This window comes from Lissotriton vulgaris, chromosome 9, assembly GCF_964263255.1.
Source record: "Lissotriton vulgaris chromosome 9, aLisVul1.2, whole genome shotgun sequence".
Lineage (NCBI taxonomy): Eukaryota > Metazoa > Chordata > Amphibia > Caudata > Salamandridae > Lissotriton > Lissotriton vulgaris.
In genome coordinates, this window is record NC_141697.1 from 1,104,522,258 (window position 1) to 1,104,549,498 (window position 27,241).

The 27,241-nt window shown below is 40.9% G+C and overlaps 1 protein-coding gene across 2 annotated transcripts in view; it reads right to left on the reverse strand.

The window, feature by feature from the left end:
* Positions 1 to 5,540: 5,540 nt before the first annotated feature.
* PRICKLE2 (prickle planar cell polarity protein 2) overlaps positions 5,541 to 27,241 on the reverse strand; it is a 234,862-nt gene continuing 213,161 nt past the window's right edge. For both annotated transcript variants that reach the window (XM_086939086.1, XM_086939087.1), the window contains one exon: positions 5,541 to 8,251. In XM_086939086.1, coding sequence (XP_086795212.1) covers positions 7,350 to 8,251 — 902 coding nt within the window. In that variant the 3' untranslated portion in view covers positions 5,541 to 7,349. The remainder of the gene's footprint in view (positions 8,252 to 27,241) is intronic.

Here is a 27,241-nt window from a genome sequence, read left to right on the forward strand (position 1 = left end):
AAATGAATAACGATTTCACTAACTACAGAAGGAGAGGACCTCAGCTGGACACAAAAAGCCCTAATTTGCACATATAAGATCAAAATATACAACATAGAAGACCGTTGACAAATATGATTGGGTCACCCAGTGGAAACATAACTGGCATGCATAACACATTTTTCGTGATTCAGCAGCACACCGCAAGCATTGCACACCTCACTGAAAGACAAGCAAGTACATCATGAGGACATGTACAACAGCATAAATAAGCACAACAAACATAAATGAGCCAGCGTAGTACCTAGAAATCCAACACCACATTACAGCTGGGCCAGAGGACATAACAGGCCCAAAAAAAGAAAAGGAACAAAATATAATAAACACAGAAGTTGGCCAATAGATAATTCAATTTTTACAAGATAGAATAGTCAATATCCTCTGCATGGTAGTCAACCCATAAATGTTGTAATACACTTCAGGTGTAACTACACAACCTAGCTGAGAATCAATGGAGAACTGAGTATGGGTGAAAGACCTTTAGAATAAGTCAAGATCAAGATGAGAGGTAAGTAGCAGGTACCTTCCTAGCATGTTGGGAATAATGTTCCTTGATTTTGTTCTGAATTGCAGTGACATTAGAGCAGATTTGACATTGATGGTATATTGTTACCCATCTTGGGTGCATAGATAACGCTTGCCTTCAGTTTTTTTTTTACCCTTCTTCATATAATGTCTTGTGATGTTCTGACTCCTGGTGGGGCGCTTCCTACTACACGTGATTATTAACTAGGCCAGGTATGTAAAATATTGTTTTTATAGCTTTGTATGTGATGCAACAGCTCCTAAAGATTATGTGAACCTGTAAGGGGCACTAAAGTAATTCCTTTATCATCCAGGTGATGTTATCAAACTACATCACGCCTATCATGAGATGCATTATAGCACGTCGGATGTTTTTTAGGAGTGACAAAGTGATGCAGTAGAAGGCCGTTGAGCACATAAGTGTTCCATCCAGGTGATGTAAGACCAGGGCCTATACTGTTGTTCTGAAATGGACTTCTGTAAAGATGGATTTCACTGTTTGTTTGGAGGGAGGGATGATGCAACTCTTCTTGATTTTCTCTATGAAGTGTTCATTGAGGGTCAGATCTATACCAAGCGTAAATCCCAGTGATTTTGATTTGACTGTTGACTAGGCAGTGAAAACATTCAGGTACATGATAGAATTATGGCTAAATCTGAAGTTGTTTGTAACTGCAGTTTGGAATGTTCGGTGAATAAGAGTAATTCATTTTTTACTGGTATGCTTTTTCCCAGAAGTATGTTGTTTGTGCATATTTTGAAGTGGAGCTCAATATCAATATAATAATGCATCTTTATTTGTTGGTAAGGACCTAAGGAGTTCCATGTGGAGAATTAGGAAGTTAGGGGAGCAGATGGAACTTTTGGGTACTCCAGTGGAGAAATGGAGCTTCTGGAATCCGTGGTTCCTATCTGTTTGAGCTGGTCGCAGATGTCAGGGTAAGAGGTGAACCCTTTCAGGCCTAAGCGGGAGAAGGTCATACATGTTTTCAAGATGTGGATTAGTGCTTGATGCTTGAATGTGTTGAAGGCCACAGACAGATAAAGGAGTATCAGGAGACGAGGGTTGTTATTGTTGTTCAGAAGAACAATGTGGTTGACTTCTTTAAGATGGTTGGTTCTGTGCTGCAGCATGCTCTGACGGATGTCCTGCAGAAAATATGTTCTTGTTGATTTGCTCCTGTAGTTGGCTGGAGGCTGCATTCTCAATTATATTTCCTAAGAAGGTCTGGTGTGTGATGGAGATTTAAGTAGGTCATGTTGATGATGATGATCAATGGGGAGAGCGTGGGGGGGCAAGAGGTGTAGCCTGGATGTCTGTTTTATGCTGTCTATATGGGATATTTTCATCTTGGACTTATATAGATGAAGAAACCAGCAACTTCTAAATAGATTAGTTAAAAAGGACCCTTCATTTTCGCAAACAAAACGATTGAATGGGGGTAGCAAATTAAGAAGAGATTGTCTATCTGAACTATAGCAATCTGGTATACTTGCGAAACTCTTTAACAGGCTACAGAGAATTCAAAATGAAGTCTAAAGAGAGGTCGAAAGACAACAACCTCAAACTTAGCTTAAATGCAATCCCAGTAGCTCCCGGTTGAACACAGTATCAAATTCAAAGGTATGTAAACCTTACACAAAGTATTCAGGAACAAGCACCCAGGACACATGCACACAGAAACGTTACCTTAGCACGGAATCTCAGATCAGCCTAGCCTCAGATAGTCTGTCAAGCAAAGTTGATGGCTAACACACAATGGCAGATCCATGGAGGTAGTGTGCCAACTGCTCTGGGATGCTGTTCCCTTTAGCCCTCAATGCACAGCTCAACTATTAATGTTTCAGTAAGCTGCTGAAAATCAATTTTTCCTATCCTACGAGTAGGATTTAAAATCCATGGACAGAGCAATGTCAAAATGCTAAACCTCTGAAGTCATCTATTAAGTAAACTCTTCATACCATCTTTGATCCCACTCTTAAATTCCATGAATACTATAGCCAATCAGTCAAGTTGTCCAACAATCTAATGTGACTAGCAAACTATCAGAAGCAGAGTTTAGCTAATGAATTATGTTCACTACTGGTACAGCGTAATTTTTACCCCACCTTTACATGTCACAAATACATAACCTAAAACATACACTTAGTACATGTTTCCAGTGTGGCCTACAATATTAATGAGAAATGTTGCACTTGAGGTCATTTAAAAAAAAAAATGTTGTTGTCCTCACACAAGAAAGAAAGTGAGTGGGCTTAACGCGGTACCATTGCACCCTCCTGGACCCAATAGAGGAGGGCACACAGCCCTGTATATCTCTTCCCCCCTCAAGGGTTCCTAGAGTAGCCAACCACATGACTCGGGATTTGACAAGGATAGTATCAAGACCTTGTTTACTGCATAAACCATCTTCCCAAAAACTCACTTATTTCATAATCATTGGACTTTTATTTATTCTAAAAAGTTGCAATACCCAAGTTGTTAACCCACTCTTCCCATAACCCCCAAAATCTAGTTCTTTTCTTTGACATGCTGTGCATTTACTGTAGAATTAGAGATTTCATACCTAACTGTGTGCCTTAACTGTATTAAATGATATAATCTTTGAAGACTTGATGAGTAAACCATTCTTATCCATTAAAAGTATATTTTCTTTAGAAATGATAGTGGATTTATCTAATGTGTGCACTAATGTTACATGTATACTGCATATAAAATGTAGTTCTTGGCCATATTTAACCAGTTATTTAAAGATTTACTGTCTGCCCCATGCAATTTGAATCGAATGTACTGACAAGTTATATTCATTTATGTATAAATAAGCACCTGCATATTAAATGTGCGTCATTGATTTTGGATTTAAACTTGCCCTTAGGCCACTTTTCTATTCTGTATAAAATACTGTTTTTAATTTCTATTGACATGACTTTTTCTTTGCAGGTATTCACACACATTGTTAGTTTGAGAATAGGTACAACACTGTATTAGTGATAGAGAGAGAGCCTGAGAAGAAGACCTTGACGAAAGAACATGGAGAGCTAGAGTGTTAACTGAGAGTCCATTCAGCAGTGTTACAATATGGGTTTAGGTGAGCAAGGATGGTGTTGTAACCATGTTCAGTGGGGGATATTTCTCTGATGTTTCAACTTACAACATGAGAATGAAAAAAGGACAATGGAACCACTGATGATGTGAACAGAGGGGTGTTATCTGCATGATTTTAGTGTGAATAACTGGAGTCTACACTGTCTGAGGCTGCGTCACTTTTCCTTGAACTTTGAGAGGTTTAGACCTCAATGCTTATTCCCTTTGATGCTTGCTCAGTGTGGCTTAGGCTAGACACTCAAGTTTTCACTGACCCAAGAAGACTCTTGAGAGAGCTTCTGAAATGCGGACACCTTCCTTCACTCCTTTACTTCCTGTACCTTCACAAATTTTTAACATTTTTTCAGCTCCCTGAAATTTGAGATTCATTAGACTAATGAACCATCCTCTTAGTTTGGACTTTAACTTAGACGATTCTAAATGTACTCATATATGGAAGAGAGGAACAAAAACTCTTCTCTGAGCATCATATCGTAATGCTAATCTTTTGTATTGCAGTGACAGAATGTCTTGTTAGTTTAATACTGTTATGCCTGAACTTCTTTAGAAGGTTGGGTTTCCCAGTTGTTATTCTGTAACTTTATAGCATGGTACTGAGATTCGTGTACCTAAATTTGATTGATAATTTGTAATACACTTTCTTAACTTTAGTCACTGATTCCTGCTCCTTATTGTGTTTCTAAATGGAGTACACTGTTAATTGAAATAGATTGATGAAATATTAACTCTCCTCACCTCTCAGTTGGATAAAAACATCCACTGGAGAATGAATGATATGAAGGTAGGCCCAAAACGCTGCATCACTACTGCACACAGTTGTATTGCATGGGCATCCAAAGAAACCATAAAGCAGCATGTTTGAGTGACATAATACTCCAAATATGTAAATAAAATGTAAGCGATCATTCTCAATTGGAGTATCAGTCAGAACATGGCACAAACTTCACTAAAGTGGCAACAGCCATAAGGCATTTCAAATAATTCCAAAATCCAGTTAAAACCTTATAGGGACTATAACAAAATATCATGCGCAGAAGAAATGGGTAAATACAATCGAGATGTGGAAAAACAGCCTGCTCCTCTATAACCAGTAAAAGATTGGCATGGCACTTAAAGAACCAAGGCTGTGTTGGCTTTTGATAAACACTGATTATTAAATGAGACACCATACAATAAAAACTTTCTAACTGGTTTAGAAGGCTGGGATTAGCACCAGCTGCTGCCAATCCATTGAGGATGAACAACATCTGAGACTCATGCTGTACTGAAGCAGAGTTTATACTACATCAGCCTTCCCTCAACAAATCCCTGACAGTGTACTAACAAAGAATCCTAACTCATCCCCCTCCCGTAAATATTATCCCTCCTTTAAATATAGAACTTCCAACAAGTTAACCTTACAACCTCCTATTTTCTAGTCTTTAATTTAAAACTCTCCATCTTCTTTCTTTGCAGCCTGCCCACACCAGGCCAGACTGCCTCCAATTTTTAATTTATTAATGTTCATATTCCCTACATCCCTGCTCACCCCATGCCTTAACTTGAGCTCTCTCCTTCCGATTACATTCAGCGATAGTGTAATGCATCGGTAATAACATTACCCACTTTTTCTTTTTCCAAAACAACCTACTTTATGTACAAGGGTGGATTTCAAAAGCGCCAACCAATTGAATAATCCTTCATGTGCATGAGCTGCCCTGCTTCTGGCGCTGCTATGCATCTTCGCCTGCCTTCCTCATAAGTCCCCACGTGGAAAGGGTGGTTTCTTCCCTCCGCGCGGAGCTCACGTTAAATGATCAAGAAATCGGGTAGCATCATTACATCATAAAATGTAAAAATACTTTGATTGCAACACATTAAAAAAACTGCATATTTTTAAAAGTATTTTATTCACTTTTATAGGGTAAAATAATTATATCTTCTGACAATATTCATTTATTTTTTATTAAAAGAAATAAAACACTGGTTTCATTTGTGATACAGAAAAAGACTCACCAATGTCCCCCGATATTTTCTTTTTTTTTTACATTTTATTCGAGAGGCTCTGATAATTTATATAAAGCTTCTGGATGTGAAAGGAGGCATGCTAAAAACTACAAACAACCAATGCCTGTATTGCTTTTTGATCAAGGACAATGAATACTTTGTAATATTTGTACCTGAAAAGCAAATGATCTCAAACACCCTGCAGCTAGTACAAGATATGCAAATTGAAGCATACAGAGGAATACTCACATCTCTAGCACAATAAAGAATGGCTCAATGTTACTAGCACTCCTGTAGGTCATGCCACATCACCGTTTGCTCCAACTTTAATCTACCATCTTTTCTCCAACATGTCCCAGGTTAAGAAGCGGTGCTTTACATTTCTTTCACCTTGTAAAGTATAAGCAGGTAAAATTGCTCGGGACACAAGAGGATATCAAAATGTTATATTCAAAACAACTTGAGGCTGACGTCACACAACTGCACCAATTGTAACTTTAGTTCTCCACAACAGTACTTTAAATTTTATCAGCTTAACATTTCTGTACACGGATGTGTTTCTTCATCAGACTTTGGTTATTTTTTTCAGTGAAAATATCACCAATGGCAGTTATGCTCTTGCAAGGCTTAGCGGGATTGTTGGTCAATCATGGTGGTCAAATGAGAGGTATTGGCATAATTTGTGCCACTATGCCAACTAATAAATTTCAATTGAAAAAATACCTCCACTACCCAGGTTTTGAGGGAAAGGTGTAGTGTGTAAAAGTGACTGGGCTCGAAGGTCTGGTTAAGAATGACTTTTTGCAACTATAGACCTATCAGAATCCTGAAGGGTAATGTGTTGGGAAGCCATTTTGTTTTCAATTTGTTGGGAAGCCATTTTGTTTTCAATTTCAGTTGACTTCTGCTGCTCTGAATAATTTGCCTAGCGTCTGGTCTGAGTAACTAAAATAGACATTTCTAAGCTAAAAAATATCCAGTTTGCCGACACGTTTGAGCACGTCATTGTATTCTTCAAAAGCCAGGCAAGAGAACTTGCATGATACTGCACGGCCTAGTTATACAATGCTGCTCTTGAAAATATTCCACTCAGCACACTAATAAAGATAACTTGTAGCCGAACACCTTACTCTCACTGAAGACCTTGTTGAATGTGCATGCAGTTTCCACTTTTCCATCATGTGTGCTCGGAAAGACAGAGATTCATTTGATATTACAAAATACAAAAATATTATCAGAACTTTCATTTACATTCCATTTACAATGAACATGTAAATAACTTACTATACATATCTATATATGCATTGCCTGATAAATTATTTGAGGACTTTAGTACCAAGATTGAAGACAAGCAGAAGGATAATGCATAGAATAAGGGCACGGAGGCGAACAGCAGTAACTAAAACATGGGACAAATCAGATGGAAAAGACTAGACTGGCAGTATTTTGGTTACACGGAACAAACGAGACAATAATAAAGATCTTAAAGTGAAAGTTGCTTTCAAAGTGAAATGTGCAAAAATATCCAACATGCCAACAATAATGATTATTTATAGAAGCCAATTCAGAATGTTGTCTCAATATCACAAATGCTTAACATCAGTCTTTTTGTTGTTGCAAAAAAAGGTGCTTCCAAATCAAAAACAGTGCAAGTTTGTGATTTTACACTTTTTGGACCACGCCTGCAAGTGCATTAAGAAATGACACAGTTTTTGCTCTTGCGTCTTTTTCTGCTGTGCAACTGTCCTCTGCCACCTAAAGAGGAAGACTTGGGTATGCCACCCGCACCTCCTCCACCCGCTCCGCTGCCACCGCATTGGCCATATTGGTGAATGAGATCCTCACTGGTGACATATCGAAGATGAGTGGGCTGTGGAATGGGCTCGCCAAGAAAGTATCCTTCATTGTCAGATTCTGAAGAGGAGGAGCACGTAGAGCACCAATCATATTCAGTCAAATATGGCCCCCATTTTTCACATAAATGATTTTGCAAAGCAAGATCTGATGCAGTCCTCGGATAACGACCGTACATATCTCGCCTCTGCCCGTGCTCCAGAGAACCTCTGGCACCTCTTTGGAGCATGAATCGGTCATAGTCTTCCCTGGTTCTTAGAAAAGGGACCTCCTGCACTCTGTTGCACTGTTCGCTAGCAAGATGTAGGGCATTATCTGAGCGGGAGCGCCTGGACCTTCTAGGTTTGTGGGGACGGTAGCGTGGATCATTATCACGGGCTTGAGCTCGTCTTTGTGTACGATCGCTCATAGGAGCATGTTTAGCCGCATTCTGGGCACTCATATCATTCACTGGTATCCCACCTCCAAAGTCGAAAGACTGATGAAGCCGTCCATGCTGAGAAAGTTCTCTGTATTTGGCGGGATTAACTAGTTGATTACGATTTGGCTCCATATCTTGGTACTGTTGGGCCGAGAGTAAGCTACGAACTGACTCCACACTCCTGAACTGCATTGAAGAATTTAGAGTGCCCATGTTGCTTAATTTCTCGGAGACATTCATCCCTGAATCTTTGCTCAAATCAGGCATTGAGAATCTGGAAAGATGCTCCTGACGCTTGGGTCCCCCATCTGCTGATATTCCTAAAAGAAAAACAAAAGAAGTGTCAACATTGAAATACAATTTTTATATTACTTCCTAGGAGTAAAAGAAATAAGGCAATATATTTGAAAAAAACTAGAGCTTCATTCTGCCTTTAGTCACTGGTTTTGTGATATCACAAGATCAGCTTCCTTTACCTGGAAGCAGAATATTTCTATTAAGTACTTTCATGCATGTCCAAACCAATAATTATTGTATGTTCACAGTGTCACATCACTGTGTGATGCACGAAAGATCTCTATCATTCAACAGCAAAGCAGAGCAATACTCTATACAGAACCATCAAAAATATGTTTTTCCTCATTTTTGTGGAATTTGAAGGTGTATGTTGTCATTTGAATATGGGTTGTACTTATTCCATTAGCCAAACAAACAAAATTAGCATATAATGTTGGCTCTGCTGTGCATCTATCTGCTATCCTCATTTATTATATCTGTAAGAAATACCAACATCATTGGCAGTTAAAGAGTGTTTAGTGATGAGACACTGGGTTTTCCACAATATTGAGTTTAACCCCTTCCCCTGCTGTGCTGGGGGGAGGGGGGGCGCGTGCAGTGCTCCCATGCTCATGACGAGCTCAGCTCGTCAGGAGCTACAGTGCTCATGACGAGCTGGGCTTGTCACGGCCGCACCCGTTTCTTTAGAACGCTCAGCACAGCAGGGGAATTAGCCCAGCGTGCGAGTGTTCTAAAGGCCATGACGAGCTCAGCTCGTCATGAGCACCGGAGCACTGTAGCTCATGACGAGCTGAGCTCGTCATGAGCATGCAAGGGGTTAATATTGGAAAGTGGATGTAAAGAAATGGTGACCATTCAATGCATGAAATGCCCACAAACTCGTAAGGTTGTAGGTATTCGCAAACATTCATCTTGGTATTTTCCACAACAGAAACACAAGGACAACCGCTCCTTGTCCCCCAAAAGACAGCAGAATGAAACTGGAAAAAAGCACCTGAAATGTCACTGGGATTAAAAGTAATTGGTTCCTCTACAGGTAAAATATTGTAAAATATTTATAAATGTTTTCTAAGCTAACATATGTCTACTAAAATGACAACTGCATACTGGCCAGCCAGCAGACAGTTCCCAAGAAGTTTAGCAGAATAAGACAATACATGGAAATGTATGCCTTGTGTAGAGTTCCATACATGCACAAGTGCATTTTTGTAAATTTCCATAAATGTGGAAATCTTCAAAAAGTATGCAAGACTAGGTAAAGGCTTTGCCCTAAATCTGTAATAATCAATGGGTTGCAAATGCAATTGCTATCTGCAGAAACCTACAAGGGGAAGACTACACGACACATCAGCAGCCATGGCGAGAAAGGCGGCCAAAGACCAATAAACTCTGCCCAAAAGACCACCTCCTCACCTCTGCTGGGCCCAACCATCTACTGCCTGATTTGTGGCAAGAATGTGCAGCATTAGAAAAGTTGAAGACCTTCAAGGGGAGACGGGACAGGGAGAAGAAAAGCTGCAATGGGAGAAGGTGAGTGGAAATGGGGGTTATGCATGAAATGTTGGAATGGGAAGAGAAGAAAGCAGAGTGGGGGATAGAGTGGCTGGGGAAGAAATGAGAAGCAGTAAAATGGAAATAGTAGAATGAGAGGGTATAGGAGAAGTGGAGGTTCAGGAGCATTCAGGGGGAGCAACAGCTGCAGTGGGAGAATTGAGTGGTGAGAGTAAGTACTGTCATAGCAGACTGAAGAGTGTGAAATGTTTGCAGGGGGAAAGAGAGAAGGAGGGAGAGGTGGAAGGAAAGGTGAGAAGGAAAATGTAAACTGCAGAAGGAGAGGTGGAAGGACACTTCAGTAAGAGTGAGACAATAACAGAAGTGACACAGGAGGGTATGGCTTAAGGAGTGACGAAGAAAAGGAGAAGGAATTTTGCAATAGGAAAGGGAAAGAGATAGAATGAAGGAGTTTTGGTAAATGGGGTCACTAGAAAAGATGTAAGAGGAGAGTAGAAGAGATGAAAGTAGGAGAAGGAAAGTTGAAAGAGAGACTGGGGGCTAAAGGAGATGAAGAAAAGATGCAGCAGTAAGAGGGAGGAAAGCTGTGAGAGGTGGAAAGATAAACAGAGAGGCAAAAGGACAGGTAAACTGGTGAAAAATGGAGAGTGAGGTGGTAGGAAAAAAAGTTTCAGGCTGATTGGTGAGGTGGACCAAAAAAAGGGCCAGATTCTCAGAATCTGGCCCTTTGCGAGCGCAATTTTGTTTCATGAATCCGGCTGTAAATGTGCTGTGCATCTCTAGTCATAACAAAAAATTGTTCCCAGTACAGGATCGGAAATAGTACATTACTTATTTGTGCATCTGGTTCATAGTAAGTGGTCTGTGCACTTGATATTTGCAACAATTTAGTAAATTAACCTAGAGGCATGTCGACTTCGATCTATTGTAAAATACATGTAGAAAATAAACCTATGTTGGGTGAGGGATTTTGATAGCCGCATTCTGTTTTATCAGGCTTTCAAAACAGTTATAGGGAGGTCGTTTCTTCTGATGGGATGCATCGTAAGACAACACAAATAGCTAGCCATAGAACAGGACACAAACAAACCTCTTGCACCACTCAAAAGTACATAAAACATAACATAAATGGATGTGTTCAAGTGAATAATAAGTAAGATAGGCCAGTGAGACAGGTTGGTGGACAGGGTGCCATACCAGAGACCCGCTGCTCTCAGAATTGCAAGCTACCGTAGCGTTCTACCTGTCGATACTGGTAAAACGAGTAGCAACCAGTTGGGTAGTAACTCTGAATTTTCTAGTAGCTTATAAATAAATCAGTTTGCCGAGTGATCTTTCTAAAAATACATTATTGCTTATCTTTAGATATGGATGTGGAAGACACCCCAAAAGGTATCTCGATTTCCATGGTGGTATCCATATTTCATTGGGATAATATCTGCCTGCCCCATAAAATCCCATCCACAGCAGAGGTACTATATTGCAAATAAACCCTTCCTCATCCAGGGCCTTTGGAACATGTATGTATGTATGCGCCAACATCTCGGAAAGAACCTTCCCCTGAACAGTTTTGCCCTGGGTGAATTATCCTGATCATCATCAGTATCACCTTCCGCTTCTTTGTTTGGGGTTCCTGCATGGCAGACTTCTACTGCCTTATTGATCAATTCCTGGAGATCACTCTTTGATATCAATAATATCTCATCTTCAACCAAATCCTGGACATGCATTCTTTTTTTGTGTAGCCTCACCCCCAGAACTTTCAGCAAGATCCTCCAAGTTCTCCATAACGACACCTAACAAAGCAGGAAGTAAGCAATGCTAATGGCACCACGTTTTTCAAAGCAACCAAAACTCAGCGAGGCTGAGACTTGGTTGCATAACAAACAACACACCGTCTCCCCACAGTTGTGTGCTTATGTGAACACTATCACAGAACCAGACTGTTCCACGGCCTAGCACCCGATCGGCAAGCTCAAGGACTGCATGCAACGCTTACCATCCCAGTCAAACACATGAATGGGGAGCGCGGCCGCTGGTAGTGAACTTACAGCTCACACGGCGAGCAAAGAGATTAAAGCATAATCGAAACAAAAATAAAATACAAAGTACTATCGCATCTTTTACTTGTAATGGACAGGAAACTAAGCAGGCATGAAGGAAAAGGGGAGGAGTCTTTATTCTATTTCATAAATAGAAAGGAAGGACTAGTGTGTAGAAGGCCTGACTGGATGCGGGAGGACCTCATATTTTAATGACTAGGACAAGGAGGTCCTATAAGGTGTAATGCCCATGTACCACCCATAGGAATATCCTCTTGACTCAAAGCATTATTACTCTGTGTTACTATCTGCAACTTTGCAATGGAAATCATTATTTGCTTTGGAAAGTAAATCCACACACAGCACCTCGTGCCAGGTATGTGTCACTTTTGTGTTAGTAAATGTCATTCATTAAGAAATCCATCGTGCGCCATGGAACTTATTACAGCAAAGTGAAACGTTTCTGCAAAAATATAGCCCTAATGTTGTCACAAGCACAAAAAAGCAAGTGCCTCAAATCGGTAAGAAAATGAATTCTGCTTCCCTGACTAACATGGCACGTAGCCGCAATAACAGTCCTCAAGCGAGGCATTACCTGCAGAGCTAATGTCCAAGCCAGGCATTAATCCCCAGGATATGTCAAAGACCAAAGTTATTTCAGTAATGGAACCTAATGCACGATCCCAGCCCTGGCAGGAACTTGGCACACAGCAAGTTCATTCTGAAGAAGGCTTATTGGTTCTCGAAGATTTCTCCAGTAATATCCAACACAATAACTACTCAAAATAAATAAAAAATGGTTTTGAAAATACCTAGTGCTTTCAACACTTTCTCTCTACAGGAAAACAGATTTCTATTCAATTTCTCTCAGCTATAAGAAGTTTTCATTTTTAATTTATGAGAAGTATAAGCAATAAAAAATGTATTTAGCTGTAATTGTATTGAATGTACAACACATTTTAGAGGAGGGACCTACAAACGAAAGAGTCATTAAATACCATTCATACCTTAGCCCACACATCCTTATTTCAAAGCCCGCATAGTAGGAAACCACTGCTCAAATTTGGTATTTGGGCATTAATGTGATTTGAAAACCCACACAAGATTCAGCTTGTATAATTCATCATTATTTATGTATGGTGATGCCAAAATGTCAAAATGGACACCCAGAATGGAGAATGTTCAAGACCATGCAGTAGCTGCTGGAGAACCACATCTTGACTATACGCTGCCATTAATTTTGTAATCCTGGTCTAGTTGTTCAAGATTGTCTGTATTTTCCACTGATAAATTGGTGCTAAACAGAAAAATATAATAACACAGAAAAAGGCACCCAACACATTTTAGGAAAGTCTAGGTTGTGCCCAGGAGAAAACAAAGTTTTTTCTGTGAAACCCTCACCAACCAGGGTTACCCCTTGGTGGCATGCTTCATCATAGGTTCTTCCTGTTCCTCTGCGGAACGGGGCATGCTGCGACCTACGCATGTGCACTTATAGTGACTATGAGAGACAAGATGGTCTGTGAACGAGGAGTCGGGAAAAGGGGATCTATAAAAAATACCTGGCTAGTGGGTTATGATTCTTTTATTCCGACCTCTAGTCGGCATGGTTAAAAAAAACAGGGGAAATATTAGGAAAAATGGGGATAATGTTCCTATCTCCTAATGGTCGACATGTTTCTAGCCTACCCTCCTGCGGATTAAAACAGACAAAACAATGTTGGGGTGTTTGGTAGGACGTATTTTCATTAAATTGTAGTCATTCTTTATCAGTGTCTGTATGTTTTTGGGATCTTTCATAAATAATTATGAGGAGGTTGTCTTTCCCAGCCATTTTCATTGTCACTTGTCAGGGATGGTCGTCCTCTGTCAGGTGAAAGGGTAAAGAGCCTGTGTGGAAATTCATTGAATGAGTGAGTTTTTTGAATTGGCAGTGAAATTTGTTTGAGAAATTAATAGTCACTTTTTCTTTTGTTAGGTTTTATGATACGTGTTGGCTGGTATTATAAATACAGTTTGGGTAATTAGTCATCTTGCATGATTATTTGTCATTGAAGTCAGTGTATGCCTGAGAAGTTTGTGTATTTTAGTTAATGGAATAATTCAAACATGCTCACGTGATACAGAATTTGTAAAGAATGATTAAAATAGACATCAATCACAGACTACCAACTATCACCATAAGATAGATTTAAACAACAGAGAAAATAAATGGCACTGAGAGATTCTAAAAGTATAAATCAACAAGATATATTTAATGTTTCTTTTTTTTCTATTATTAAATAACTAATAATAATGCAACCCATAAAGGCAGATCCTATTACACAGTCAGCTTTGAAGTTCTTACTGCTAACTTAGAGAAAGCAGACATAGTTTGAATTACAGAAGGAACATTGGGTTTCCATCAATCCAACACCAAATGCCAATGTACCAAGAATGAGAACTGACAAATATAGCAACAGTTGGTGATGTCTATTAAAGCAAAAAAAAAGACCTTAGACAAAGTAACAGTTTCAATAAACAAATAAGTTCTGGAATTTATTGACAAAATACTGAAGCTTGACAAACGACATGGCATATTATACCAAGAACCTAGGAATATATGTGATAGCTATAGGCTGCAAACTATGTTCCAAAGATACCATAAAACTACAAAGATTCTTGAAAAATTCATCAAAAGATGACCCAGTGTCAACCAACATGAACACCCAAGCAGCACAACCTAGGGAAGGTAACCTTTACAATGTATTGCCTTACTGATATCAGCACCAAATACCTATTTTACATATTCCAGCAATTATATTAAATTCAAAACCTTCCACAGCCCCAAAGAAATCTGTAATCTAGATTGAGAGCATCATATCAACATTAACAAATCATAGGGGGAACAGAATTGACATTACTCATCCTTTGATGCCTTCCCCTATTTTCATAAAATACTCTAGCAAAAACACCAGATATGGCCATGATCTCTGATGAACATATAGGAATGTGTATGAAGATCTCTTAAATGCAATCTCAGGACTTGAAATGTAGAGCAAACCAGTCACAGGTGCAACCTCTTGTAACCAATGCATTACAGTCCTGCATAGAAAGTCTGAATGCTCTGGGACACAGTATAGTACGAAAACCATAGTGATCATAAATGCTACTCCTTGCATCCCCAAACTAATATATGTGGCCGGGATATGGGTGATTGAGTTAGTTGTAAAATGGCCTGTGGCAACCCAGAACACTATACACTTTTTATTTGTTTTATTGTTGTGACCTTGGAAGGGGCTGAGGAGTCAGAATAAGTTAAGAAGAGGGAAGCTAGAAGAGAAACGGTGGAAATGTAAAGCTAGGGAACCTCACAACATTATAACTATATCTAGCAACACCTCTAGGAGGAGCTAAACGGGATGTTGGTAACATTTTGATGGTATTTACCACTTCTCAAAAAGGGCAAAATATTGGAATATAATTAAAAAAAAATCATGCAAAGTAAGTCTCATAAAAGAAACTCGTGTATCAGATGTTCCTGCATTGGATAGTCAAACCGGTGGGGTTGTGGACACAAACACAGATTCAACTAAATATAAAATTATGATTTGACAATCCTAATGACAAAAAGTTGTAGTTAAAGATAAATCAAGATTATTGGATGAAAAATGCCGAGTTGAATCTATTTCCAGCATCCATTAAAAATCTAAAAGTTTCAATGGCTCATATGACTCAGGTGTCTGCTTTTCAGTAATAACAGCAAGTCTGACAATAGGAAAAATGAGAAGGGGTGCATCTTTTCAGTCTTTAGCCTTCCACTGTACCAATTTACTATGCATCAATTCTCCTCAAAGCATTGGTTAATTTGAAAAAAAAAATAAGTGCCGGGGCTCTCGTCGGGGGCAGCTTGCACCAGCCTATTTCTCCTGGTAGAGTGGTCTAAAACCGAACCAACTATTAACCATGAAAGTGGGGGGAGGAAGTGGCATAATGGCCGGAGCTAGGGAATCAGGGTCGAATCTCGGCTTTGGCTCAACATCCTATGATTCTGGGCAATTCACTTAAACTCCCGTTGCCTACCACGGGCTCAAATTTAGCATTTCAACTGTTGGAATTAACCGTCCTGGGATGGATGTCTTTTCATTCAAAGTGGGGGAATGTATAAGCACTTTGCTGACAACCATGCTATATAATGCCACACTAGGGATTTGTTTTTTTTAAAATTGGTGAATTATACAATGAAACCAGGCTACCTTTATATAGCCACAATCATGTGCACGTGTCCCGCATGTTCGACTTTAAAGCAACTAGGCTTATTTCTTTCATAATGAGCCAAATGTGTACAACGCATGCCCCAATACATCGTGACTCCACCAGACACAATCACAATTGTGAGCCTTAAAACATCATCCTGCCAATGATCGAACACAAGAAAATGCCCCATATGGGCTGACACAAATCTATTGTTAAACAATTATTTAACTCCTACTATTAATCATTCCGCTGAAAGTTAATAATTTCCACATACACAACCAAACGTTTCAATTCAATCTAGAATCCAGCATTGCGTACACTGCCTCACCTGAATCTGTATCAAATGTCACGAGTGGTTTGGGAAAGCAAAAAACCACACCCGTATCGAGTCCGCTTTTATAACCACCTCCCGCCCGCCCAATTTAGGCTCAAATTTAGCACTGATACGGAGGTGTTGAAAGGATTAAAGACTTGTCCCCCCTTCCCATCCAGATGTCTTAACTCGAAAATCCTTACTTAAAGGACAATTCAGTAATATATTTTGTTGGATTGATATCCTAGCTGCCAGAATACATTGATATTTAAAGGCAGCAAAGATAGACAGTGTGTCACGAGCCTGTTTTTTGGCAGCCTGCACGGATTTAGCCACTCTGAGCAGGGGAGGATACTTCAAGGCCAGAGGCCAGGTGGGCCCTATCATGATATATGTGTGCGGCCGGCGGCGGCTACTAGGCCAGGCAGTGCATCATCAGCATCGAATCTTGTTGAGCTGCCGCCAGAGCTGCCATCACGCAATGAAAAACAAAGCAGCGTTGATTTGACAATAGCATGGCTACTGCTACTTAGTAGTACTTCCTTACCATTACTCGCGGTGAGCCTGGACACTGCACTGCCTTTATTAACTGATTATGCCTGGTGAGGTGCGTCTGCTGCCTGCCCTCAACCGTTCAACGTCGTCAAGCAGACTTGAACGATGACTAGTGGGGTGCGGCCCGCGGGTGTGCTGGGGAGTGGAAATCTTTAAAAAATCTGCACATGCTGCCTGATACTGCACAGCCCCTACCCCGCAGAACCAAAATCCAGACCAATCAGGGTCCCGCCCACTGGCAACACTTACAACATTAACATATTAGAATCTCCTCTTGGCTCAGTCTCACAGCCGCAATACTCTTCACCTGGGGGGACGAGAACAACACTCTCGACGAGTCCGGTATTGAGGTAAATATATAACAATCATCAGCACAATATGTGACGTGCAGCAGATACGTGTTGACCCGGTCCTGATACGTAAGTGCTGTGCTAAGCACCGGCAAAAATTAAGCACTGCCTCAAAGCTTATGAATGTTTGTTGAATTTCATTTTAGCAGGTATCTGGGACCTAACCAACTTCTCAGCATAACACATTACATACATTTTCATTCACCACTAATCGTATTTCCGTGTTAATATCAAGAAGAGGGGCTAGAGGTGCCACTTACCACTCCAAAGGATTCATGCCAATGGAGGTGGTGTTGCAAGCCTGTGCACTCTGTAACGCTTGTGTTCATCAAAGAGTGCTGGCGCTCTGTGGACAGAAAAGGCACATACATGGCGGACGTGCTGTGTGGCAGTGTACTAGATGTAAACTACAATTGCCGCCGCTCAAATTATTGCATGTTCCAGAGAGACAGGACCCATTTAAGATTATATCTTGTCGTCCTTGCTAGGCAAACGTGCTACAATGTAGCTGCCGCCAGGGCAGGCTACTTGAGCCCAGATTCCCTTTACAGTGATCACCTGGCTGTTGAGAATTGTTTGTATTGATGCATGAATCACAGAGAAGTATCTTGAAACTGAATTGTTGGTGCAATCCAACTTTGAAATTGAACTAATGTTGAACTATTGAAAGTGGGGCTTCATTTACTAAGGAGTTAGAGTGAATGTGTTGAAGTTGAAGTTGTGTTGTTGATGAAAACACATTACTGCTGAACTATTGAAACTGGGATTCAATTCACTACATAGCTATTGTGAATACTTTAAAGACAGTTGAGAAAACGGAACTTTGAACCTGAACAATTTTCAGCTAACGAAACTAGTGTAATCTACAAGAAATAGTAATGACTATTATAACATCGTGTTGTTAATTGAAATTAACTTGAACTATTACAGAACACTTAGTAAGTCACTACATAAACATTTTTGCAATTTCATAAATAAAATATTAGAGTTTTCAGTAGGAACATATTACTATATTTAGGAGCAATAAGATATTAATGATAATGGTTATTTTTCCAGTTTACAAAGCACAAGAAGAAACTATAATCAGGCCCACTTGAATTATGAGATTCCCGGCCTCTGCATTTTCTCCATAAGAATATACCGCATTAGCCACACAATCCATTATATGCTGCATAATCTGCAGATTTTAAAAAAAAAATCATTCTAGCTAAAACAGATCAAACATTAATATAAATGCTGCGACGTGTGCCTCCACGCAATGAAAAGCCCTTTGGAAAGGCTGACTCTCTGTTGCTTTTTGCTGCATTTGAATGCTAACCTAGGACTAATTAAGTGCTACATTTGCCCATTCAGTATTAACATCTTCCGTGCGGTGCAGATTTACCCCCGGTGCTGGGCCCCAATGCAAATGGGTGTGGTCATGACGGAACGGTTCCGTCATGAGCACAGCTCAACCGATGCTCATGATGGAACCGTTCCGTCATTAGCATCGAAAGGGTTAACATGTGCCATTTACAAAATAATGTAGTAATACCTAACTAACTAACTGTGAGCTGGACGTTTTTAGTCCAATTTCTAAACGCATAAAGTATTAACTCTATAGAACTACTTTCCATACTCATAATTGCTTATATGAATTAACCACTGCATGTCTAGAATATTATGTGTGACTGAGCTCACTATCTTCAGTAATTTGTTTTCGAATGGTTATAAAAAATGGTATTAACCCCTTCACAGTTAGTAAAAGTGCTCGAATTATACACGAATATGACCCAAATAGTCCCATTTTATTTGCATTTTAGATGTTTCGGGGCAGATTTACAAAGACATGCAAGAGTTTTTAAAGGGTTACTACAGGAGGACTCTTATGTACTCGTGCATGGCTTTGTGAATAAGCCCTGTACTGTTTAGACAAACATGCAAAATATTTACTAACCATTGGCAAAAAACAAAATACAAAAAACAGAAACTAGTGGCGAAAAAAAAAATTAAGTCCCACATACCAAAGCAGCCATATTTTATTTACATTTCAGAACAAACTAACTTACCTTTGTTTACTTTTCTGTTAACTATTAACTATCACAGAGAGAGTAATCTTTTCTAACCTTTGGGTATTGCATGTTTTTCTAACGCTTGAATGTGGCCACACTAAACTAAGTGGTTTAAGATTAGAAAAACAAATTATAGCATCATAAATACGAAGAACTTTTTATAAACAAGTTCCTAAGATGGCCTTAAACCTTTAGAAGCCTTAAAAGTAAGCTATCTGTTAATGTCAGTAATATTCTCAGAGAATATCTGGATGGAGTTTGAGGGAGACACCAACATTTCATCAGTGTATCACTTCACTATGGAGCACAGAAATGTTCATTTGAGGCAAGGGTTTTGGTAGAGAAGAATTGACTTAATAGGTACTTCATGTCTCAAAAGGAATGTATAATTGAGTATCAGCAAAGTTACATAATCCATAAATATGAAGTAAACAGTGTGCTTCGGCCTGTATAAAATGTATACGAGTCAGTCAATATCCACACTTAGGGATGTAAGGATTTCCCTGGTACATGCCGTGATGGAAGTTGCACACAAATATAGTTTCCTTCATACAATTTATTACCTTCTTAAATTAACAACATTCAAGACTGCTGCCCAGCAACAAATTTAATAAAATATTGTATCTTAATCTTTTTCTTAAATGTCCTTATATTTTCTGTCTTCAACCTACAAGCCCACTGTATCAGAATCAAAACAAAACATTTCAATATACTTATTAGCATGAAAATAGTATTTAAGTAGGACACCATCTATTTAATTTACTATGTGAATGCGGGTAGATGATTCTATTTTACCACATGTTTACTGATATTGCAAATGGCATATTTGATATAACTCCTATGTACACATTTCAATTATTTTCCTCAAAAATAATATCATTCTCTTTCAGTTACAACAAAATGGTCAATTATTCAATTAATACATACACCTTAGTCTGCCTCCTTTCTTCAGTACCTTATCGAACACAGAAAGTCTCTCTGTCAAATTATAGCATGGGCAGAGCTTCATTGTGTATTTTACTACCGAAACTGGTTGCCAAAATGGTTACTATTTGCCACCAAAATGGTTATTACTTGTCAAAAATATTATAACCTTAAAGGAACTATTGTTTTATTTTAAATTGTCTGTAAGTGCTAATTTGATTGTTTTAGTTTAAGAATATATTAATTATTGTTTGTTTAAACTATTTCTGCAACTTTTTTAAATGAAAAATGCAATAAAGCTCCTATTACCATTAGAATGTATCCTTATAATTGCCTCGGTCTTTCTATTTTTCATGATTTTGTTACCCCTCCATACAACTCGTTAAAGTCTTCACTTTTGTTCACAATTCAAATGGTAGACAATGTTTGGTTTCTGTTACATGTCCGAATTGTTTTTTTGCAAACTTCTGGGTTAGCTTCCCTGCTTCACATTATATTGTTGCACTCGCTAAAAGACATGAACAATGCTGAGGTTATGGTAACCAAAAGAGGTATCTGAATTTTATGAAAATAGAATGCGCTACTCAGATTATCCAAACTGAAAACAGTGCAACACATACCTACTATCTCTTGATGCCTAACGTATCATATAGGACTGTTAGACCTGGCACCATTGGCGTGGGTCTCCGTTCCATTTTTGCTGTTGCCTCTTGTGTTTTTTGCTGGTGTTAGATGCTTTGGGCCCTGTGCCACTGCGTTTCAGTGCCACAGTGCAAGTGTTTCCTATTGTAAATTGATGTATGGATTAGTGATTCCATGTTTGGCTATTTTGGTTTACTTGTCAGACCCTAGTCAAGTGCACTGAGTGTGCCAGGGCATGTAATCCAAATACTGCTGGTGGGGCTGCAGCACTGGTTGTGCCACCCACAGAAGCAGCCTTGTAAAATGTGTCTAAGGTCTGCCATTGCAGAGCATACGTGCAGTCTGGTACTGTCATGCTGACTGGGCAAGTGCACCCACTTATCAGTCCCTAAACCTTCCCTTTTCTTCAGACCAGTCACCCCAAGGGCAGGGTGCATTGTAAGTATAAGGTAGGACAAGCCCTGATGTGTGTGGCATGTCCTAATAGTTAATTACAGCCATTTTCGTTTTTCACTATTGCAAGGCTATCTGTTCTCCATAGGCCAGAATGGGCTGTTAGAATTGTTACATTTTATTATCCTAACAGGCTCGGAGAACATGGTAGAAATTCGAGTTTAGTATGCCTGAACTCAGAATAATAAAATACATCTTTTAGGAAAGTTTATTTTAATATTCTATGTTTGCAAATACCACTTTTAGAAAGTAGGTCTTTGCTTGTCTAACCATTCAAACCTGCCTCTGCTAGTTTGTGAATTCCTATGTCTGGTTTCTGTGAGTGACAGGGCTGGTGAATTCAAGGAGACAGGCTGAGTCACCCAGTGGTGAATAGAGAGATCTGCATCTAGATGGGAGGGAGGAGTGCACCTGAACTCTGACTAGGGCTATGCCTGCCTTCCACAATCCTGGCTCCACCCGCTGAGGAGTGGCTGATGTCTCTGCCCTGAACACTGAAAGAAGAGAAGGAGTCCTGTCAACAAAGTGCTCCAGGACTGTACTTGCCTTCCACAATGCTGGCTCCAACTCCTTTGGGGCCTCTGATGTTTCTGCCCTTCACTGTGAAAGGATAGGAGAAGTCTGGTAAACAAAGTGCTCAGGAACTGGTATGGACTAGGCACAGGCCCCTCTCCCCTCAGAGAACAAAGGATTTCTGGGTATAAATATTGGGACCCTGATCCCAAGAAATTAGATCACTTTTGGACTACAAGAGGAAACCTTTACTGAGGAGAGGAACCTGAAGAAAATGAGGAGAGACTATTCCCAAGCTGAAGTGCTGCTTTGGGGATTTGCCTGCAGTGGTTGCCTTACTGCCAAAGGAAGGAGAAAGGAACTTTGTGTACTTTGCTTTCAACTTGTGAAGGATCTCCAAGGGCTTGGAAAAGAGCTTGCCTCCTGCTGAAGTCTCAGGGACAACAGACTTCACCCCCCAGCTCCCCAGAGTTCTTTTGGAAGTGCATGCTGTTGTTTTGGGCCTTCTGAGGAAATGCGTGTCGCAAGGAGCTGGAAGCGCCACTCAACGAGAAGAATCGTGTCGCTGTCGCTGTGCCTACCGTCGCAACTCCGGAGAAAGGAGGGTGTATCCGCTGGAACTGTCGCACTGCACCGCATCGGAGGGAAGCGTGCCGCAACGAAGAGGAAGCGTGTTGCCGTCGCTGCTGCCGTCGCAACTCCGAAGAAGGAGGGTGTCGCCGCTGTAGTTGTCGCACTGCACCGCATCAGAAGAAGAATCTCGCAACGAGGTCGGAGCGTGTCGCCGTAGCTGTGCCTGCCGTCGCAACTCTGAAGGAGGGGGTCGCCGCGGGAACTGTCGCATTTCACTGCATCGACCAAGAGCACCTCGCATCCCCGAGAAGCGCACTGCCGTCGGAGCTACTGCCGTCGCATCTTGGATGTCGCCGCTGTAGTTGTCGCATCGAGCGGAAGCTTCACGCATCTTGGAGAAGAGCGTCGCCGCTGGAGCTGTTGCCGTCGCATCGTAAGGTTGTCGCCGCTGCAGTCCACGCATCGAACGGAGAGCTTCTCTCAACCCTGGGAGGGGTGCCGCTTCTGGAAGATCTTCACGTCTTTATTTCTTTGTATCTGAACTTTGCCGCATTTCCTATCGCTGCGACATTGCTTGTTTTGGAAGCGCAACGCAACTTAAGGTACATTGACGCAGAGTGTTGCATCTAAGAACTGAACTGAACTAAGCTTAATCTACCATCTTAAAGTAATCATAGTGTGTATTTTTGTCGTTTATGGTCTTGTGGTAACTCTATATAAAGTCTACTTATTTTTATGTCAAACCTGTGTGGTGTCCATTTGTAGTGTTGTCACTGGGTTAATGTATGTGGTCACAACTGCTTAACTTACAACGCTTCTGAAATAAGCCTTGACTGCTCGCGCCACGCAACCTATAGGGTGAGCAGGGGTTATTTTAGGTGTGTAATCCCCTTTCCCTGACTAGAGGAGAGGGTCCCTATTTGTCATAAGTACCTACCTGTGCCAACTAGAGACCCCCAAATCTAACAATGACCTTCTGTTGATACATATGTATCTACTTCAAACTTATCTCAGGTATTTGCTGCTTTTCTGAAGCCCTGTAAAGCTCTCCGCTGCCCTTGAGTCAAGTCTGCGCTTCATAAAACTCTATGAATAAAATAAAAATTAAATAAATATAATAAAAAGTTTGAAAAAACAGGAAGTCCTGCAATAGTATACTTTTCTAGGGCACTATTCTCCTAGATCTACATTTGCCACTGCCGTAAGTGCGCCACTCATGAACAAGTGAAAGTTATTGAGCCCCAATGCCAGTCTGAACTTCATCACTTGCCTATATAGATATTTCTCTTCTGTCTTTTGATCCGGAAGCTCATTACCACACACTACATAAAGCCTTATTTACACTCATGTAGACAATTGACTGCAGAGTCCGGTCAAACCCAGTGATGTGAAATGTATCTGGTACCAAATTTGAGTGTCTTTCTTCTTGTCACTAACCAAAAATGAATGCCAGTGGATATGTACCTGCGAAAGTCCTAAAGTTACTGGACCTTGAACCCCGGCGGGTTCTTATGAGACTTCTTAATGCATCTTTAATTGAGTCCCATGTGTTACAGGAATGGAAGCATGCAATGGTTGTCTCTCTTCTAAAGAAGGTAGGAGCGGATGTGTCCAATCTTGCTAACTTCAGACCCATATCCTTGTTGCCCGTTTTCACAAAAGTGTTGGAAAGGCATGTTAACACTCAGTTAAATCATCTTGTGGAAAGCTCGGGATTTTTACATCCTTCCCAATCTGGCTTTCGAGCGCACTATTCCACCGAGACCGCGCTCCTTGGGGTGACGGAGAAGTTGCGGCACGGTATCCACCGCGGGTAGACATCTGCACTCATCCTTCTGGATTTAAGTGCTGCGTTCGACACCGTGTCCCATTCCATTCTCTTGAACTCTCTCCGGTCTCTGGGAGTAGACGGTCCTGCGCTAGCCTGGATTGCTTCCTTTATAAGTGAGCGCACTTTCCAAGTTTTTCGACGAAAGCTGTATCTGTTACCTGTTCATCGGCGTATGGCGTTCCCCATGGGTCTATATTCAGCCCCCTACTATTTAACATCTATGTTAGACCCCTGGCTTCCATCGTGGAGGACGCTGGGCTGACAATATTTTCATACACCAATGACACTCAGATTGTTTTCTCCCTTTCCAGCAGTGAGTGCAACAGTATATCGGTCCTGAAGACCGGACTGTCGCGTGACGCTGAGTGGATGCAGAGGCATCTCCTAAAGTTAAACGGTGACAAGACCGAGTTCGTCATCTTGGGGAAGAACAAAGATCTCTGGGGCCCTCAGCACTGGCCTAGTGACATGCGGCCCCTCCCCCAGCCGGTCTCTGTAGTTCGCAACCTCGGATTTCTTATATATGACAAGCTCTCTATGAGGCAGCAGGCCACTAAGGTGGCCTTTGTTTGCTTTGCCACCTTGAGATGGCTTCAGAAAATCTTATGGATGCTGCCCCGTGCCACCCAGAGAACCGTTGTCCAGGCATTAGTAATCTCCCGCCTGGACTATGGAAATGTCCTTTATCTCGGTGCCGACACTTCAACCATCAACAAACTTCAGGTGGTGCAAAACTCGTCGGCCCGACTTCTTTGTAATGTACCAAGGAGATCTTCGGCCTCACAGGCTCTTCGTGATGTACACTGGCTTAGGGTCCCGAGCCGTATCAAATTCAAAGCCCTGTGTTATCTTTTTAAAATTAAACAGGGCTCGGTCCCTAAATATCTACAGAGTCTTGTCCAAACTTACAAACCCAGTCGCACATTGAGATCTTCTGCAAATGGTGATTTTGCTGTTCCAAGATTTAAACTTGTAAAGATGGGGGTTTGGTCCTTCTCCCATCTAGGCCCCAAATCCTGGAACGCACTACCTATCGCCCTGAAATTTGAGACTGATCTATTTCGCTTTCGGGAAAAGACTTAAAACTCTGCTCTTTCAGTAGATCTGTCCTTTCGCATTAGCTGGTTCATTGTACTGTATTGTGTTTTCTTTTTTTCTTCTTGTGTCTATCCCTGGTGCCGGGAAACCCACTGCAGGTAGCTGTTGCGCATTACAAGTTCAAATAAATAAATAAATATGTACTGCTGTAAAAATTCCCTGAACTCTGGATACACTATCGCTTGCTGTATTTTTACACATGATAACCTAACAGCACATACTTGTCTGGCCACATAATTCCAATCTTGTACGTTCCTTTAACTGGAAAAAACAGAAATCCTTTGCCAGGACCATAAAAGCTGCTGTCACCAAATGGGGAACTCACCAAAGGTATCGACTTCCCAGACAAGCCTATAAATGATTTCCCATTTTCTTTAACCATGTGAACTGTTGTTTGTCTATATTGTATGGTATTTGCTTAAAAGAGACTTCATGTCTTCAAAAATTAGTTTTTCAGATTTCACGTTTATTATTTATTTTAGTCACTTGACTTCTGCAAACACACTAAAATTAAACAAGCACTGGCAAAACCAGACAGACTGGCCCTGGGAAAGCCCTAATTGTTCACAGACCATGATATCAGTTAATGGAAAGGAGTGGAGATGAGCATTGCTTTCAACAGAATGTAAGCACAACAGCCACCAGCCAAGAGTGTGCATTTAGTTACACATTTGTAGGCACTTGGAGATTTAAGTGATTTTCTCAGAAGCTCAAGATGTTGAGCTTAAGGCAGAATTTCTCCTTGGTTCCCTCTTTCCAAAGGTAGCCACATCTTTCATTTATTTATTTGCAGAGTTGTATATAGCGCTGGCTAGACCCAGAGGTATCAGAGCACTTTATCTGAGGAATCAGCGAGTTACAGGTTACAAAATTACATCAGTTACAGGATCCATGTATAAACATTGGAGAAAAACAGTGATTACACAATAACATGTGTTATTAGCGCATAGCATAGCCAGTACACATGTCTGATGGGGAATGGAAGGTAGAGGGGAATGGTGAAAAGGGGTAAGGAAAGAAGCTAGTGTCAGGCAGACGGGCAAGGGGGAAAGTACTTCAAGGGGACAAAGCAGTCAAAGTGTGAGATAGACAAACCAGCGATCCAAAAACATCCAGTGGATCGGTGACAGAATACGATAAGAGAAAGGCTGGAAAGGGGTAGGCAGCCGAAGGATAAGAGAGGGAGGAGGCGGGGGAAGGAAAGAAAAACACAACGGGGAGACGAGGCAAAACAATGTCCATTGTCCGGCTGGGTATGTGACGGCCGAGGGGGTGAACCAGAGCCAAACTCCTCTATAGCTGCCTAAACAGCTCCACTGGGCATAAGCCATGTTGCTCGGGCTCTGCGGTAAGTACAACATTCAAGGTTTCCACCCGGGGGGCATCGTCAAAGTTCCATAGGCAGCACCAGTGCCGGTGTTAGTAGGAAACGCAGCCCGCCTCACCCTCAAGCTCGCCCCCAAGGAGTTCCGAGCGCGCCACCATAGTACATTTGATGTAGGCAGGGGAAAATCTCCGCCGCCAGTTAGACTTCGGCCCGGTTCCGACCCGAGTCTCTTGAACGCACTACAGAAGGTTTGTTTGCCTTGATGATTTAGTGATGCAGAGTTTAGACATTGTGGGGTAGATATGGCAGATTTACCAGACGCTCCTGCATTTAGAGATTAGTGCATGGTTTTAGAGAGGAAGGCTCCGGTGAAGCATGTAATGCCGCCATCTTGTCAGGCAGTGCTTCAGAGTGAGTCCAGGTAGGCCGAGGGGTATTATGCTGTCCGTCTGTGGTTATGGAGAGAGCACTAACATCTCCACCCCAGTTAGTGTAAGAACTTGTAAAACAACTCTCATTCACCATATAAATACATGAAATGCATTTCTACAGTTACACAAGTGCTTTAGTGATTACCCAGTGTTTATTTTTAT